Source organism: Balaenoptera borealis, assembly GCF_965194805.1.
Source record: "Balaenoptera borealis genome assembly, chromosome: 2".
In the NCBI taxonomy this organism is placed as follows: Eukaryota; Metazoa; Chordata; class Mammalia; order Artiodactyla; family Balaenopteridae; genus Balaenoptera; species Balaenoptera borealis.
Window position 1 is genome coordinate 96,181,031 of NC_138867.1, and position 16,357 is coordinate 96,197,387.

The 16,357-nt window shown below is 37.5% G+C and overlaps 1 protein-coding gene and 1 long non-coding RNA gene across 3 annotated transcripts in view; one reads left to right on the forward strand and one right to left on the reverse strand.

Annotated features, from left to right (window-relative positions):
* LOC309622608 overlaps positions 1-11,151 on the forward strand; it is a 35,598-nt gene extending 24,447 nt beyond the window's left edge. The window contains exon 2 of the long non-coding RNA XR_014241024.1: positions 1-11,151. This exon is cut by the window's left edge and continues 21,912 nt beyond it. This is a non-coding gene — a long non-coding RNA (uncharacterized lncRNA).
* The window catches only part of FEM1C (fem-1 homolog C), a 23,447-nt gene continuing 18,081 nt past the window's right edge, over positions 10,992-16,357 (reverse strand). For both annotated transcript variants that reach the window (XM_082377267.1, XM_082377268.1), the window contains one exon: positions 10,992-15,675. In XM_082377267.1, the coding sequence (XP_082233393.1) occupies positions 14,366-15,675 (1,310 nt within the window). In that variant the 3' untranslated portion in view covers positions 10,992-14,365. The remainder of the gene's footprint in view (positions 15,676-16,357) is intronic.

The following is a 16,357-nucleotide window of genomic DNA, read 5'->3' on the forward strand; positions in this document are numbered from 1 at the left end:
AACACATCCATAATGAATACTTAATCCTTTAACACTGTAATTGTCTGTTACAAAGAAGGTATTTTGAATGAATTCAATGTAGTAAAAAAGCTCCAATGAGCTTTGATTTATTTTCTAAACAAGTTTCTCAACACCAGAGCCAAACTATTCTCTCAGCTGTTTGATAATCAGGGTAATTTACCACCTCTTCCCTGTGTCTGCAGTTCTGTCCTGGGTAACTAGGAAACTACCAAGCAAAACAAATGTGGTCACAATTATTTAAAGTGTGTTCCCATCTGATGCACCCAATTTGTACTTAGACACCTGCCATTTGAATGGCTGTCATTTTCTATGACTAAAAACAGTATTCCCATTATAACTAAATAAGCCACTCCTTAACGTGAACACAAGCACTGCAACAAATATACTGTTATGCCGTTGCCACAATCCAACAAAGCACATTACTATTTTTGTTTTAATTTATTTTATTATTATTTTATTTATGTTTATTTTTGGCTGTGTTGGGTCTTCGTTGCTGTGCGCAGGCTTTCTCTAGTTTTGGCGAGCGGGGGCTACTCTTCATTGAGGTGCGCGGGCTTCTCATTGCAGTGGCTTCTCTTGTTGCGGAGCACGGGCTCTAGGCACGCGGGCTTCAGTAGTTGTGGCATGCTGGCTCAGTAGTTGTGGCCTGCAGCCTCTAGAGCGCAGGCTCAGTAGTTGTGGCACACGGGCTTAGTTGCTCCGTGGCATGTGGCATCTTCCCGGACCAGGGCTCGAACCCGTGTCCCCTGCATTGGCAGGCGGATTCTTAACCATTGCACCACCAGGGAAGCCCAAAGTGCATTACTATTTAGCTATATATTAAATCGTGTCTTGGGAAGGATCTTTCTCTTCTCTCTTTCTGTGTGTGTATATATATATATATATATATACACACACACACATACACAAACACACATATGTAAGTATATATTTAAATTTATATATGTGTATATTAAATGGAGTGTCATGAGGGTCAATATATAGCATATATTAATGGAATGCTTATGATGAAAAGATACATTAAATACACATTTCTTCTTTTAGATATCTTGAGATACTAGTTCGTTGCTAGAGGCATATGACATTGTCTTAAAGGGCCATTAAACACTAAATGTTTCACATACATGTACATAAAAATGTAAGATGTACTTTGTACCCCCTAAATAACCCATGAATGAATTTTTCTAGTAAATTAGAGGAAATGCATTATACAAACTCTCATCCTCCTTTTTGCCGTGGATATTGCAGCAGGGTTTACTTCAGCTAAGTCTACAGTGTGTGACTACAAAATGAAGACCGCTCTGTGGCTCAAAGGTTTTCAGCCCCAAGTCTTGGCCTCATTACAGGCTGCTCTAAGCAACTTTGTTTTCTATTGTGGCAGAGGAAAAACAATGTTCACATTCAGAACCGAATTCCATGGACATGCCCAAGGTCACAATTATACTTCTATGCTTTCCTGGTCCATTAACTAAGTGTAATTGATTTCTAGGGAGAATATCAATATAAGAATAACCTTGATTCGACTTTAATTTATAAAACTGAAAATCCCGGGCTTCCCTGGTGGCGCAGTGGTTGAGAATCTGCCTGCCAATGCAGGGGACACGGGTTCGAGCCCTGGTCTGGGAAGATCCCACATGCCGCGGAGCAACTGGGCCCGTGAGCCACAATTACTGAGCCTGTGCGTCTGGAGCCTGTGCTCCGCAGCAAGAGAAGCCGCGACAGTGAGAGGCCCGCGCACCGCGATGAAGAGTGGCCCCTGCTCGCTGCAACTAGAGAAAGCCCTCGCACAGAAACGAAGACCCAACACAGCAAAAATACATAAATAAAATTTAAAGAAAAAAACAAAACAAAACAAAACTGAAAATCCCTTAATAACTCTGGTACTTGTGACCCAGCAGACTGCGGAATGAGATGGGTGGACCAGCTTAGTGCAGACTACTCTCTCATTCCAAACACGTGGAAATGGCAGATAAATATAACTCCCCCATCTTTTTTTAATACATAGCTGAGCTGAGAAGAAAGGAGAGTGCTTAAATTTCAGAAATGAAGAGGGGAATTCAAAGCCATGCTAATGCCAACACTGATGGGGGTAGGGATGTCTAACGGCTAGGGAGCGAGGGCTTAGCACCCACTGAAGGCATCTCCTTGCGCCCCAGCTAGACAGGAAGCTGGAACTGAATTCTACACAGAGTGTAAGGAACCCAGGAAACACTATCCTTGAGTTAAGGGGCCAAGAAAACCATAGCCTTTTAGTCCAGTTAGGCAGCGAGGAGACTTTGCTGTCTGTCCACCACTATGGATTTTGTTAAAAAGAGTATGCTTTCATGAGAAACTGAAACTGTAAACCTGCATTCTGTGTACAGGCACACCTTGGAAATATTTCAGGTTCAGTTCCCGATCACTGCAATTAGAGCAAACATCACAATAAAGTGAGTCACAGGAATGTGTTGGTTTCCAAGGCATATAAAAGTTATGTTTACACTACACTGTAGCCTATTAAGTGTGCAAAAGCATTATGTCTAAAAAAAAGTACATACCTTAATATTAAAATACTGTATTGCTAAAAAATGTAAACTATCATCTGACAATGCAGGGTTGCCACAAACCTTCAATTTCTGAAAAAACACAATATCCACGAAGTGCAATTAATCGAAGCACAATATAAAGACGTATGCCTACATAGAATCCAAACTAACTTCATCCTCTTCATATAGGATGCCCAAATTGAAAATTTGATATTCTGGAACCCCTGGGGTCCTGGTTGCTCTATGGGGATATTCCCAAAGCCTTGGACACACAGGTCTTCCACCTGAAGAAATACCACATGCTGAGGACAGCTACAGAAATAAAATTATAACCTCTGGGAGGAAAGGAGCCATCCTGAAGAGAGCAGCACAGGGGGACTGGCATGCCAGGAACTCGAGATAGTACAACTACAAGGGATGATACAGTAGAAATGTTTAAAATGATGAGATAGGTGGAAATTGAAAAAGGAATAGGAAATCGTGAACAAAATAGAACTTCTAAAAATAAAAATATAGGGACTTCCCTGGTGGCGCAGTGGTTAAGAATCCGCCTGCCAATGCAGGGGACACAGGTTCGAGCCCTGAGCTGGGAAGATCCCACATGCCACGGAGCAGCTAAGCCCATGCGCCACAACTACTGAAGCCCACGTGCCACAACTACTGAAGCCTGCGCGCCTAGAGCCTGTGCTCCGCAACAAGAGAAGCCACCGCAATGAGAAGCCCACGCGCCACAATGAAGAGTAGCCCCCGCTCGCTGCAACTAGAGAAAGCCCACACACAGCAACAAAGACCCAATGCAGCCAAAAATAAATAATTAAAAAAAAAACCCCACAAAAAACGAAGTGTCAACAAGGTTAGTTCCTTCTGGAGGCTCTGAGAAAGAATCTGGTCCATGCTTCCCTCCCAGCTTTTGGTGGCTGCCAGCAACCCTTGGCGTTCCTTAACTTGTAGATACATCACTCCAGTCTCTGCCCACATCTTCACAGAGCCTTCCACTCTGTGCAGCTCTGTCTGACAAGGCCTTCTCCCCTGTGTCTCCCTCCACGCGTTCTCCTTTTCTGTCTCTTATAAGGACACTCTTCATTGGATATAGAGCCCATTCTAATCCAGGATGATATCATCTCAAGATCCTAAGTTATATCTGCAACCCTTATTCCAAATAAGGTCACATTCCTAGGTCCTGAGTGGACGTATCTTTTGAGAAAGCAATTCAACCCAGTACACATGTTAAAAATGAAAAGGTAGCCACTAAAAATGTCTTTTCTTTAATGGAATGCATAAATTCTAAAAAAATAGAGGGAAAAAAAGAAATATAGAAAACAATCTCCTTGAAGGTAGGAAACAAGAAATAAAAGCTAAATAAAACCATGGTAAAATAAGATGTTAGAAATTAAGTCCAAATGAATTATAAATTAAGTGTAGATAAGTTAAACTGCAATTATTAAAAGACAACTTCAGATTAAATTAAAAATGAAATAAAACAAAACCCACATGTACCACTGCTGATCAAAATATTCACATACTTAGGTTCCATTCTCTTTAATACCTTCCTCAGCACTTTAGTTTAGCAAGGCAGAAGTACATTCTCATTTGATTAATATCCTGAAATCATTTTCACCTGTGACAACATTAAGACCAGACTATAAACAGAGGTTACAACACAGAAAAAAGGAAAAAACTGTTTTCAAACCAAATTTCCCCCATTCTAGTGGTAGCTAAGGAGTTAAATTTTCTGGATCAGTTTTAAGATTTTTTTTAAAAGTAGTTTTAGATGGCTTGAAAGATTAACAAAAGGTTAAAACTGTGAGATTTATTTTTGATCCCTCACTCATTTTTATTCTTCTGCCAATTCTACATCTTAATAATAAAAAAAATTTCTTTGAAATTCCAGACTACAGAGAATAGATCTTGTTAATGAACCTGGTAGACTCTGACTGATTTTCAATCATGGAGAGCACAAATTCTGAATGCTCAGCATGGGCCAGATTTAATGAGTTCAGAATACAAAAGATGTTACTTGGAAACGCACACACATACACTCTCACTCACTCAAAGGATACCTCCTACAACTTTAAGGTAAAGGGCACATTTCAAAATAAAATACAAAGTACAAATTTTAGCACAAAAATGATGTCAAAAAGATGAGGAAAATTCAGTCAATGGACTATGCACTTTTCCTCTAAACCTCATTTTGATAAAAAGGTGAAATAGCCAGCCAGTCCTAAAAACGTGAACGATGGTTTATTTAAAAAAGTGTAAAATGTAACGTATAAGCAATTTTAATTCGAGATCTTTCTCAATTCTTATTAAACCTAAAAGTCAGAAAAACCCTCTGCCCTTCAGAATACAGTTGAAAATTAGCTTCGTTTGCCTCCTTAAAAATATTGCTCACTCTTCAATGGCAAGTTTGTGTTATTAATCTTTATATCCCCACTCACTGCAGGGTCAAAAAATTTACTGAATCTGTGAATTTACATGATAAATTCCTCCCAAATTTATTTCCCTTCAGTCATAAGGACTCTTTCCCCTAAACTTTCAGTAGATTGGTAGGCTAGTGAAGTTTAAACTTTGATCTCATGTCATTGTATGCAGATAAAGTATTGGGGCCTAAAGAAAAGCCAGTGCATTCAATATGGATCCTATAAGGTATTATGGTGGTTACCAGCAACTCTCTTATTTTGGCTTTTAGCACAAATAATTAAGGTGTTTCAGTATTTAAACACAGAGAATAATTTCCTTTTAATAATTTCCTTTAATTTTCCTTAAAAAGATAATTAAGACTCTTTCCTAACCTTGCTCCCATTTACTTCTAACAATCCTCAAACATCACTTCATTTTTAAGGCCTACTCAAAATATCAGAAGATGAATTTCACCAACAGACATTCTGATTCTATTTCAGTAATCTCAACTTCTAAATTTAACATTAATAAAAGCTAGAAAATCAGCAAAAGCAGTGAAAAGATACTAGAGTCAGCTTTGTTGAACAATCAGCTGAGACAGGAAGGAGAGAACAATTTTAGTTAGAAACAGGTTAAATGTATATATTTTTACTTTAAAATTTTATACATTATGTCTTTGAAACATTTCCTTGGATTTTTTTTAATAACAACTCTTTTTTTAAAATTTATTTATTTAATTTATTTATATTTGGTTGTGTTGGGTCTTCATTGCCGCACGCGGGCTTTACCTAGTTGCAGCGAGCGGGGGCTACTCTTCGTTGCGGTGCACGGCTTCTTACTATGGTGGCTTCTCTTGTTGTGGAGCATGGGCTCTAGGCACATGGGCTTCAGTAGTTGCAGCATGCAGGCTCAGTAGTTGTGGCGCACAGGCTTAGTTGCTCCATGGCATGTGGGATCTTCCTGGACCAGGGATTGAACCTGTGTCCCCTGCATTGGCAGGCGGATTCTCAACGACTGTGCCACCAGGGAAGCCCCATTTCCTTGTTTTTGATGGTGAGCTATAGCTTGTAGTCAGAACGTTACTCTCTTTGATGCCTATTACAAAATAGTCATTAAAAAAGTTTTGTTGGGGTTAAAAGGTGCTGCCTTAAGTAATCTTAGAAAATGGTGTTTTCACTAAATACTGTAAGGCTAACAACAGAAATAGAAAAAAAGAAATATACATAAGCACTGTACTCGTCGGTAAATTTCTCACAAGGATACCGGGTTTAGCAATTCTAAAACTACTTTATGTAATAGGGTTGAAAAAATAAGTAAATAAATTGTAGATAATGGGAGTTAGGTTTGTCACTGGCAGAGAAAGAAGTTACAAATAAACAAAGGGAGAAGGCTGTAATGAATCCTGTAGTGCTAGATTGGGAGTAGATGTCAGCATGAACTCAGATTTATTTTAAATTTATACGGATACAGAAATAATTATAGGTATGTGTATTTACATGTGTTAATATACGTTCAACAAGTACATCCAAAATCAAATCTTGGATTCTAAATACCATTCTCCAACTAAAGCAACAGGGCTCTAGGGACTTCCCTGGTGGCGCAGTGGTTAAGAATCCGCCTGCCAATGCAGGGGACACAGGTTTGAGCCCTGGTCTGGGAAGATCCCACATGCCACAGAGCAACTAAGCCCATGTGCCACAACTACTGAGCCTGCGCTCTAGAGCCCGCGAGCCACAACTACTGAGCCCGCGTGCCGCAACTACTGAAGCCCATGTGCCTAGAGCCCGTGCTCCACAATGAGAGAAGCCACCGCAATGAGAAGCTTGCGTACCGCAGAGTAGCTCCCGCTCGCCGCAACTAGAGAAAGCCTGTGCGTAGCAACGAAGACCCAATGCAGCCAAATAAATAAATAAATAAATTTATTTATTTTTTTAAAAAAGCATGTTTAAAAATAAAAAAGCAACAGGGCTCTAGAGAAATGTATGATTCTAGGGCTGGGGCAGAGAAAATACAAGATGAGCCTAGAGTATATTTATTGAAAGTAAGGAAGGCTAAGGAGGAAAAGTGGGGTCATGTCAAAATACCATGGCTCCCAATGGCCAAAGCTGAAACAACCCGAGCAAGAAAACAAACAATTATAGTATTTAATTATAATACACAAAAGTAAAATATATATTCATGATCCTATACTGAAAAATGATTGAATGAGGGAGACGGGACAAATCTCCCTTCCATTAGAATTCCACGTGTATACCCCTGTCTAGGAAGAGGAGCTTAATTCCTCTCCTCTTTGAACAAGGGCTGGACTTAGCAACTCACTTGCAAAGAATAGGATATGGAATAGAAAAATATAACTCTCGAATAGAGAAAGAAACCCACCAGATACCATCTCAACCAAGTGATCAAGGTTATTATCATCAGTGTTGTCCTGTTGGTATCATGTACCCCTGATGTGATGTAAGGAGAAGGGCACCGCACCTCTGGTGGTATTCCTCCCCAGAAACTCACAATCCCAATAAAATCACGAGAAGATATCAGATAGACCCGAACAGAGGAACATTCTGCAAAATATCTGACCAGCACTCTTCAAAAACGTCAAGGTCTAGGAAAACAAGACTGAGAAACTGTTAACAGACTAAGGAAACACAATGACTATATGCAATGTGGTGGCTTAGATTTCAGGCAGGAACAGAAAAAGGACATTAGTGGAAAACTGTGAACTCCAAATAAAATCTATCATTCGGTTAATTGTATTATACCAATGTTAATTTCTTGGTTTTGACAAACTAAGTTTTGATAAACAGGTACCGTGTATGTAAGACGTTAACATTAGGGGAAGCTAGATGAAGGGTATACAGGAACTCTCTGCACTATCTTTGCAACTTCTCTGTAAATCTAAAATTACTCCAAAATTTTTTAAAGTTTTGGAGTATTCATAGAAATAAAAATATTCTACAACTCTTACTAATTTGTATAATTCATCTGTAAAATAAAATTTTCATAATTCAAATATATCAAGACTTGTTCAAAGTCAGTGATGTAGAAAAAGAACTAAATATGAGAAATATCAGCTTATTTTTAAGATTATAGAAAAATCAGAAAGGTTTAAATGTATTTTATAAGCTCTTTATGTGTAACTAAAGCTTCCATAATTTCTTTAATAAGTTGTATTTAGAGTAATAGAAGCTACCCTAACCTAACATCAGCTATTTCAGAGATAAACAGGAAGGAATTGTTACCTACTGACAATGAATGTGGACGTATTTTGCTAACTGATTTTTTCGTGAAGATTACCCTGAAAGAGCATGGAGAATATGCCTAATTTTCCCTTAACACTCCATTATAAACAGGTCACACTCATCTAAATTCATTCTTGACCTAATTCTATTTTTCGAATTTTAGCTACCACCCATTGCTTTAAGAATTTGTCTTGAAAGGACTTAAGGTTTAAAACAGAACAAAAAAAAAAAGAAAACATACCTAAGCATTAACCGTGTATAACTGGGAGGTATGAGATAGGTGGTTTTCTTTTATTTTCGAAAATCTTCTACAGTGAATAGAATAATCATTTGACACAGTGTCTGTTACTGCAGGAATTCAATATTATTGACTGAATACTGAACTGGTATTACTTCTGCTATTAAAGAATCAAGGTGATCGATCGGAGCCACCCTTAAAGGAGTAGAACGGACCCCAGCTGGGGCGCCGACAGCCTGTGGGGTAGAGGCTCCAGTAGGAGTTGGTGACCCCCAGGAAGTCTAGGGACAAGGGAATTTCTACCTACCCTGAGTCAGTCCTTTCCAAACGGGTAGGGAACATCCACGGAGCAGCGGGAACAGTCTGCGAAGACCCGAGGTCTCTGTCTCCGCGGTTCCGGGTGGCTTCCATCGCAGCGCGTGCGCAGTGAAGCTCCTCAGCCCTGTACCAGCGCCACGTGGACGCCAGGCTCACGTCGGCCTGGACATCTCCGAGAACAAGTGGACCCACCTGTGTGACATCAGGACCACCTGTTCTCCGTGCAGAACCGACTAGAACCCAACCTCAACAGCTCTCTGAACACACATGTTCCTAAGTTCTAGAAATACCCACAACCTGTAAGTACCTGCAAGAAAGTCTAGTTAAAGCAGGTCTCCCTGTGAGAACCCTGACTCCAGCTGTCCAGCCTCTTTCACTGTTGCCTTGGTTTTTCCTTAGATGGTCTGTCCTTTCTTTGTTATCTTACGCTGTGGTGTCATTTTAGTTTTGTTTTTCAATTGTCTTTAGTTAATCCCTTGTAATGAATATGTTAACTACATTTTGTTTAAAAAAAAAAGAATCAGGTGCCAAGTTTTAGAACTAGGTATTATCACAAGTATCCTTTATAACTTTATAATCTACAAACCCATTCGTTTATACGGATGAAAGGATTTTAGAAGTAACTATCAATCCTAGGATCAATTAGTACTATTATGTAAACAAGAGGGGAACCTGCTATTAACACAATTTTCTTTTGGAAAAGGAAAAAATTAAATTAATAAATAAGGCTCAAATATGTCTAAAATAAATCAAGTAGACCTCACTTTAGAAGAGACATTACTGGGAAGTTTTGTTAATGTTTTTATTATAGACTATCTTTTTTTATTCATCTTTGGCAATGTGAAATACTTTAAACCACTCCACTCCCTGACTTACACCAAAGTATAGTTATTAATAAGCACCCAGTTGTTTTAGTGGGACTACTAATCAAATCCCTCTTTAATGGGAACGTATGTGTCTGAAGTGTATCCCTTTTTAAAGTTTAAATTTTCAATTATTTAAGGCATGGAACTGTATTGTTTTATTTTTTAAATCAGACATTCTATATTAGGAAACTAAACTAAATTGAGATAATTATTAAAAGCTGAGTTAATTTAGGGAGAGAAAATCTTATTTAAAAGAGCCTTATAATAAAACGTAATATGGCACACAGGAACCAATTCACAATTCCCACAACCCCATATTACTCAAGAAAGAACATTCTAAAAGTGCAGAGATGGAGGGGAAAAAAGGATATAATAACTTTTTTTTTGGTTCAAATCCTTAAAAATATTCTTAGCCTTATACATTTGCTAAGATTTCCTTTTAAATATTGGTGGTGGTAGTTGGGAACAACCATAGCACCGAGGGTAAAGAAGACTAACACTTAAAAAGGTCCTGTGAAAACTATGACAAAGCCTGTATTTGTTATGGATAAGTTAATGATTCAAAAGGGGAAAGCCCATACAAATGAATATTTCAATTTATGCCTGGAGTTTAGAAATTATGCATCTTATGGATCTCTTAAAACTTTTTTTTTTTTTTTAATTTATTTTTGGCTGTGTTGGGTCTTCGTTTCTGTGCGAGGGCTTTCTCCAGTTGCGGCAAGCGGGGGCCACTCTTCATCGCGGTGCGCGGGCCTCCCACTATCGCGGCCTCTCTCGCTGCGGAGCACAGGCTCCAGATGCGCAGGCTCAGTAGCTGTGGCTCACGGGCCCAGGTGCTCCGCGGCACGTGGGATCCTCCCAGACCAGGGCTCGAACCCGTGTCCCCTGCACTAGCAGGCAGACTCTCAACCACTGCGCCACCAGGGAAGCCCTAAAACGTCTTATATTAGGAAACTTACATATAAGGAAAAGACAAGGACTACTTACATTTTATAATTTAAAAGTGATGAAAATAAATTTATAAAACTTACCTTCATAGTAATATATTTATGATATACTTCTGATACTTAATATCAAACTCAGTTAAAAAACTGAGTTAAACCAGTTAAAAAACAAGAGTTAAAAGCAGTCCCTCTCCCATGCATCTCACAACAAAAATCCTCCTGTATCTTTAGTTTCTGTGCTCTTTACTGGAAAAAAACCCATTAGAATAAACTACATAAATCATCTTTGTTTTTTACATGCTAGTATAATAATAAATGCTAACTCGTGAGTTCTAACTGACTATAAATTACCAGTAGGTGTTTTTGAGAACGGAGTCCACTATCATATGCCTTAAGATAACATCAATCAAGTATTGAGTTAATAAGAATACACTAGTATATGGCGCAAATTTAATTTTATTAAACCTTACAATGAATGTTGTGGCATATCATTTTCCATTGTGTGACAGTTTATTGGCTGGCATCTGAATACAGTACTTTTTGGAAAAATACACAATGGGAATTGACAAAAGGGAGAGAAACTAGTTGTTTAGTTATGTATGAGGGCAAAAAGAAAAAGATGACAACCAATTAATTTTAGTTTCCTTAGTACCTAACTCTAAAATGGTTAAAGTTCCAAGCAATAATGCTGCTGTTACAGTGCACAAGAATATGGTTATTATCTCATCCGGCCCCCACAATTCTGGGGAAATTACAAGGATTATTACACCTGTAAAATTCAACCTAAGGCTTCTGCTGGGCAATATTATTTTAAAGAGCTACTTTTTCAAATATAACCTCAACAGTTTTCCCAAGTCACAGGAGATGGGGGTCTCGAAAACATTATACATTAAGTCACTTTACAAGTGAGCAATCACTTAACTGGAAAATCACAACGGGCACCAAATTACCTTTGGCTGATTTGGGCTAATGTCCCTGTCAGATTTATGGATAAGAAAATGACTGTTTTTAAAATCTGTAATCCACTTGTCTTTATAATGTAGACTGGCATCTAATCTGAGTAAAATGACCATTTCTTTTACAGAAATGATCAAGAGTGGAACATCTAAAATTCAGCAGGCCTTAACAGGGGATTTTTATGGAAACGTAACCAAAACTTATACATTAGCTCCAGCCAACATTACCATGCTACAGTGTACAGCTGAGAGTACAATTAGCTCATTATTAAATTACTCATGTGTTGGTTAAAAAAATAACACAAACTTAAGTTTTTTTTAAAATTCATTCTCACAATTTTGTGAATACTTTCTGACAAAGGCCTTAAACAGTGTCTGAGGGCACATTTATGAAACAACCTCCTCTAAAATAAAATGGACAATTTTGAGCTTTTAAACTAACTGATTTTTCAAGAGCTCCTAACATCATTTGGGGAGATGGCAAACAGAGAACTGTATCTTAATTGAAATAAGGCATTTCAGTTATCAAGACTGAGGAATAGTTCTAAGTTATCTATATTCAGTGGTGGGAAAATGCTATGTAAAGAAATCCTTATTTTATACTAGAGTTGCACAATTCAAATTCACCTATAAAATAGTGTGAGATGTGCCTTACTATAAGAGCATGTAAGCCCTCCTACCCCCTCCCAAAAAAAGGAATATTAAATCACTTAAAATCCAATTGCTCACCGTTCACCCCAAAATTACTGAGATCAACTAATGTAGATTTACTGTACTTGCAAAGTTTTCCTTTCTTTAAAAAAAAAAGGTTGTTCACGCCTATAATTCTTATACCAGAAGGTTAGAGGCAAATGATTTCAAAAATTGATGTCTGATATTTCTAGAATAATTATCTAAATCACAAACTATTCTTAATTTATGTGGCAGTTCAAATATTCCATCAAATTTTCCCATAGTAAACAAGATATTAAAATCTCTTCATCAAAAGGTTGCAGAGCAACCATTTATATCCAAATCACCTTTTTCAATGGTGAAATTAAATATACAACCTAGTAAAATGAGTAAGGATATCTTTTAAAAAATTAAACTTCAATTATTTAACCAGAAAGTAAGTCTAATGCTTTTTTGTTTATTTACCATTCTTCATTACAAGTTTTTTACTGAGTAAAGATGAAATAAACCTAATGTGACTGTTTGCAATGATGACTCCTTAAATACCCCTACATCAACCCTCAGAATAAAATGTCAACACAAAAATCCAAGTGATCAGGCTCATTAAACTCACAGGTAAACTAAGTTTTTCTCAAACCAATAAGGAGCTTTTTATTCAGAACAATTTCATTAAGACATTTGCAGGGCAAATATGCCATCATAAATTTTATTCTGAATAACAATAAAGTGCTGAATGATAATTACCTGAATCTTTTTTAGTACTTTTCACTTATTTTTTCTTAAGTTAAAAGAGCCCTTTCTGTGGCATTAGCAAAGCTGTGAAAAAAAAAAATCCAAAAAAAAAAAAACAAAGAAAGAAGGGAGGGAGGGAGGCAAGAAAGAAAAGAAAGGAAGAGAGAAAAAGAAAAAGAAAGAAAGAAAAAAGAAAAGCTAATTTTCAGTAAGGGAAGAGGAAGCACTGCAACCTTTTGTGTTTAATTAGGGTGACAAATAATTGAGACCAAAGTAATTCATGCAAGTTATCTTCAAAGGTATACTTAAGCTTGAAGAAAGAAGGAACACTGTTACTGACCTTTGATACTATGGCAGTAAATTGCATACTAAAAATACCTTAATTATCCTAGATGCCTAGATCTGGCTTGGCAAGCATCATGCCACTGACATGCTTCAGCTCTTTTTTGTAAATAAAAGTGATTTGCAGTTCAATTACTGAATATTTCAGTGTGACTCATTAAGCTGTGTGATAAACTTTGAGGTTAAATTTAAGCAAATTCTCTACACCTAATCACATCATCAGCACAAGCAGGACAATGCTGGCGCAGCATGAAAGGTGGGTCACTTTATAAAGATTCTTCCTTTTACTGCATGATATATTAAGACGACAGACCTAAATTTCAACTGGGTTAATGAGTTAGAATAGCTTTGTTTCCCAAATTTAGCACACAATAATTTCAGTGGATTAGAGAAAGAAACCTCAGATGTAAAGAAAAAAACAACAAAAAAGCTTGAGCTCTGGTAGCTAACCTGTAGCTCTAAAAATTGTCATGCTACAAGAGTACTTTCATAAAATGAACTTTGTAACATACTTAACAGTGTTTCAGAGTTGAAGTTGACCAACTGCTGCATAGAAAATATGCTAACATACAACAGTCAAGTTGAAGCCAGTGCATAGAGAAGATAAAGCACTTATGGTAACTGCAAATGGTAACAAGTCCATAGTTTGTACAACCTAACATGGATCCATAAGGGGAAAGAAATTGCTAAGTAGAAATGGTTAAGTTAAAAATGAGGTGGAAACGGGAAAAGCTCGGAGAAGAGAAGGAAGAAGCACAAAAAAGACCTTCAATTGTATAAAATTCACAAACCAGAAAAGTATAAAGACACCACTGAAAAATGGTTAACTCTGTCCCAAACACCCAACAGCAAACAAAACCAGAATGGATAAGCCTTTGGCAGACAATTTTAGAAATCTGAATATGAGATTACATTTCTCAATAATTCACAAACAATATATTATATGGTATATTTATATTAAATACTGGGAAACCAATCCTGTAAATTTGATGCTTACAATGCTTTAGCCAATGAGAGCACGATGAAATCAAGCTAAATGAATGCTGGTGTTACCACAACAGTGCTCAATAATGAAACAACTGTTACCAATTCGTGCTTCAACAGTCAAATTATCATCTATGAAGTGAAACGAAGGTCTCTAGCTTTTCTGGGATATGCCCTTTATAGTATATTCTATGATTCACTATGACACGAGCAGCAAGACACTGCAATGTGGTATGATTTATAGGCTGGATCAAATTTTTAGCTATTTCCTTCTCGTCCAGCAAGTCACTAGCAGTTTGTTTGTGCAAGTTTGTGGCATCAAAATGTGCACCTGATTTAATAAGGAGATTCATGATGTCTGGATGGTTGTTCAGAGCAGCAATATGGAGGGGACTGTTGTCATCTGAGTCTCTGACGTTCACATCAGCACCACATTCTATCAGTATCGCAGTAACTTGCAGAGATGGAAATTTACAAACAGGGTACCGCCCTACACAGGTAGTATTCTTGTCCACAGCCAGATGAAGAGGGCTGAAGTTATTCTTTCCCCTTGGATGCAGCTTAAGAAACCTGTATATGGTTTGCTTTTTGAAATGATCCTGTTCTAGAGTACAAGGAACTTTTTCTAATAAGCAAATCAAGTGCAAAATAATGGAAAGAGCCTTATTTAACTGTAATGGGTCTGCTGGACACTGAGTTTGTTTGATCGCTCGCTCTATTTCAAGGACACTTTTGCACAGTATGCCCATAAGATCATCAAATGTAACAGTGGTGCCCAGCAGACCTTTAGCCCTATCCTGTAGCATAAAAGAGAACAGTTCTGCAAAAGATAATAAGCTGCTGGCGGTCATCGGGCTTAGAGGGTCCAAATTGTTCTGCTGCATATCCAAAGCATACTTCCATAGGTTGATGCATCGTTTGAAATTTCCAGAGTCTGCATAGACAGCGCCTCTATATCTAATATAGTAAGAGGTGTCAGGATGAGAAGGACCGAGAATACGTTCTCTAATTAATAGTGCCTGCATTCTCATCTCATCAGGATCAGCAATAAGACCTTCTAGCTCTTCTGCACTGTTTACCTCCTTGGCATAATCATAAGCCATTATTAGTGTCTGTGGTACTGGTTTGCTAATTATATTAGTCCTATCACTGTACCTCATGTTCATTGCCTTTTTCCAGTATTTCAAAGCCCCAAGGAGATCTCTTTTTTTGTCTACAAATGTAGCTCCCAGAAGCTCTAGAGCATTGATCCTTTCTGTCTTGCTGGTCTGTGCATGGTGAGTCAGAAAATCCACAATATTTGTGTGACCAGTCACACTTGCTGAGAGAAGGGGAGTCATTCCATAACCATCCTTTTCCATCTTGGCACAATACATAAGAAGCATCTTCATGATGTCCAAACTTCCAGATTCTGCGCAATCATGCAATGCAGTATTACCTTAAGGAGGAGGAAAAAAAGAGATAACATATTTGAGGGACCAGGATACAATGTAATACATATGTATACTTTAGAATCTAAAGAAAAGCAGGCAGCTCCAAGCCGCCCTCAATGGGACATACTTTAATTTGATTACAAATAAGAAAAAATGATCCCCAGCACCTAAAACTAATGTCTGACACACAGCAGGGGGAAAAAAATATTGGTTAAATTCTTTGAATAAACGAAATGACAAAATTAGGCATGAAAAGATATTCAAAGTCACTAAATGAAATTCAAAATTAATCCACGACCTCTTGATATTTTTCAATAATGTTTTCAAGTGTATATTCTACAACTAAAAACTGTGAAATGAAATTAACCAGCTATTTATAGTTTTGCTGACAGTCACTTAACTTTCTGGGTCAGACTCCACATTTATAAATAAGAAATCTAGTCTGTAATACCTAAGAGTCTCCAATTTGATTCTAAGAGTCAGAAATTATTTTTTCAATATTTCTGATTGCCAAGTGAACCTCAGCTGTTTTAGTCAAAAATCTTGGTAACAAAGTACAATACTTTCTTCAAAAAACTCACATAAGAAAAACAAGTCCACTGAAACCTAAAAAACATGTGGGTGGTTCAACATGAACTTTAAAAGGAGACATCTGAGGTGTCCTTTCATAATGGATTATTTCCCACT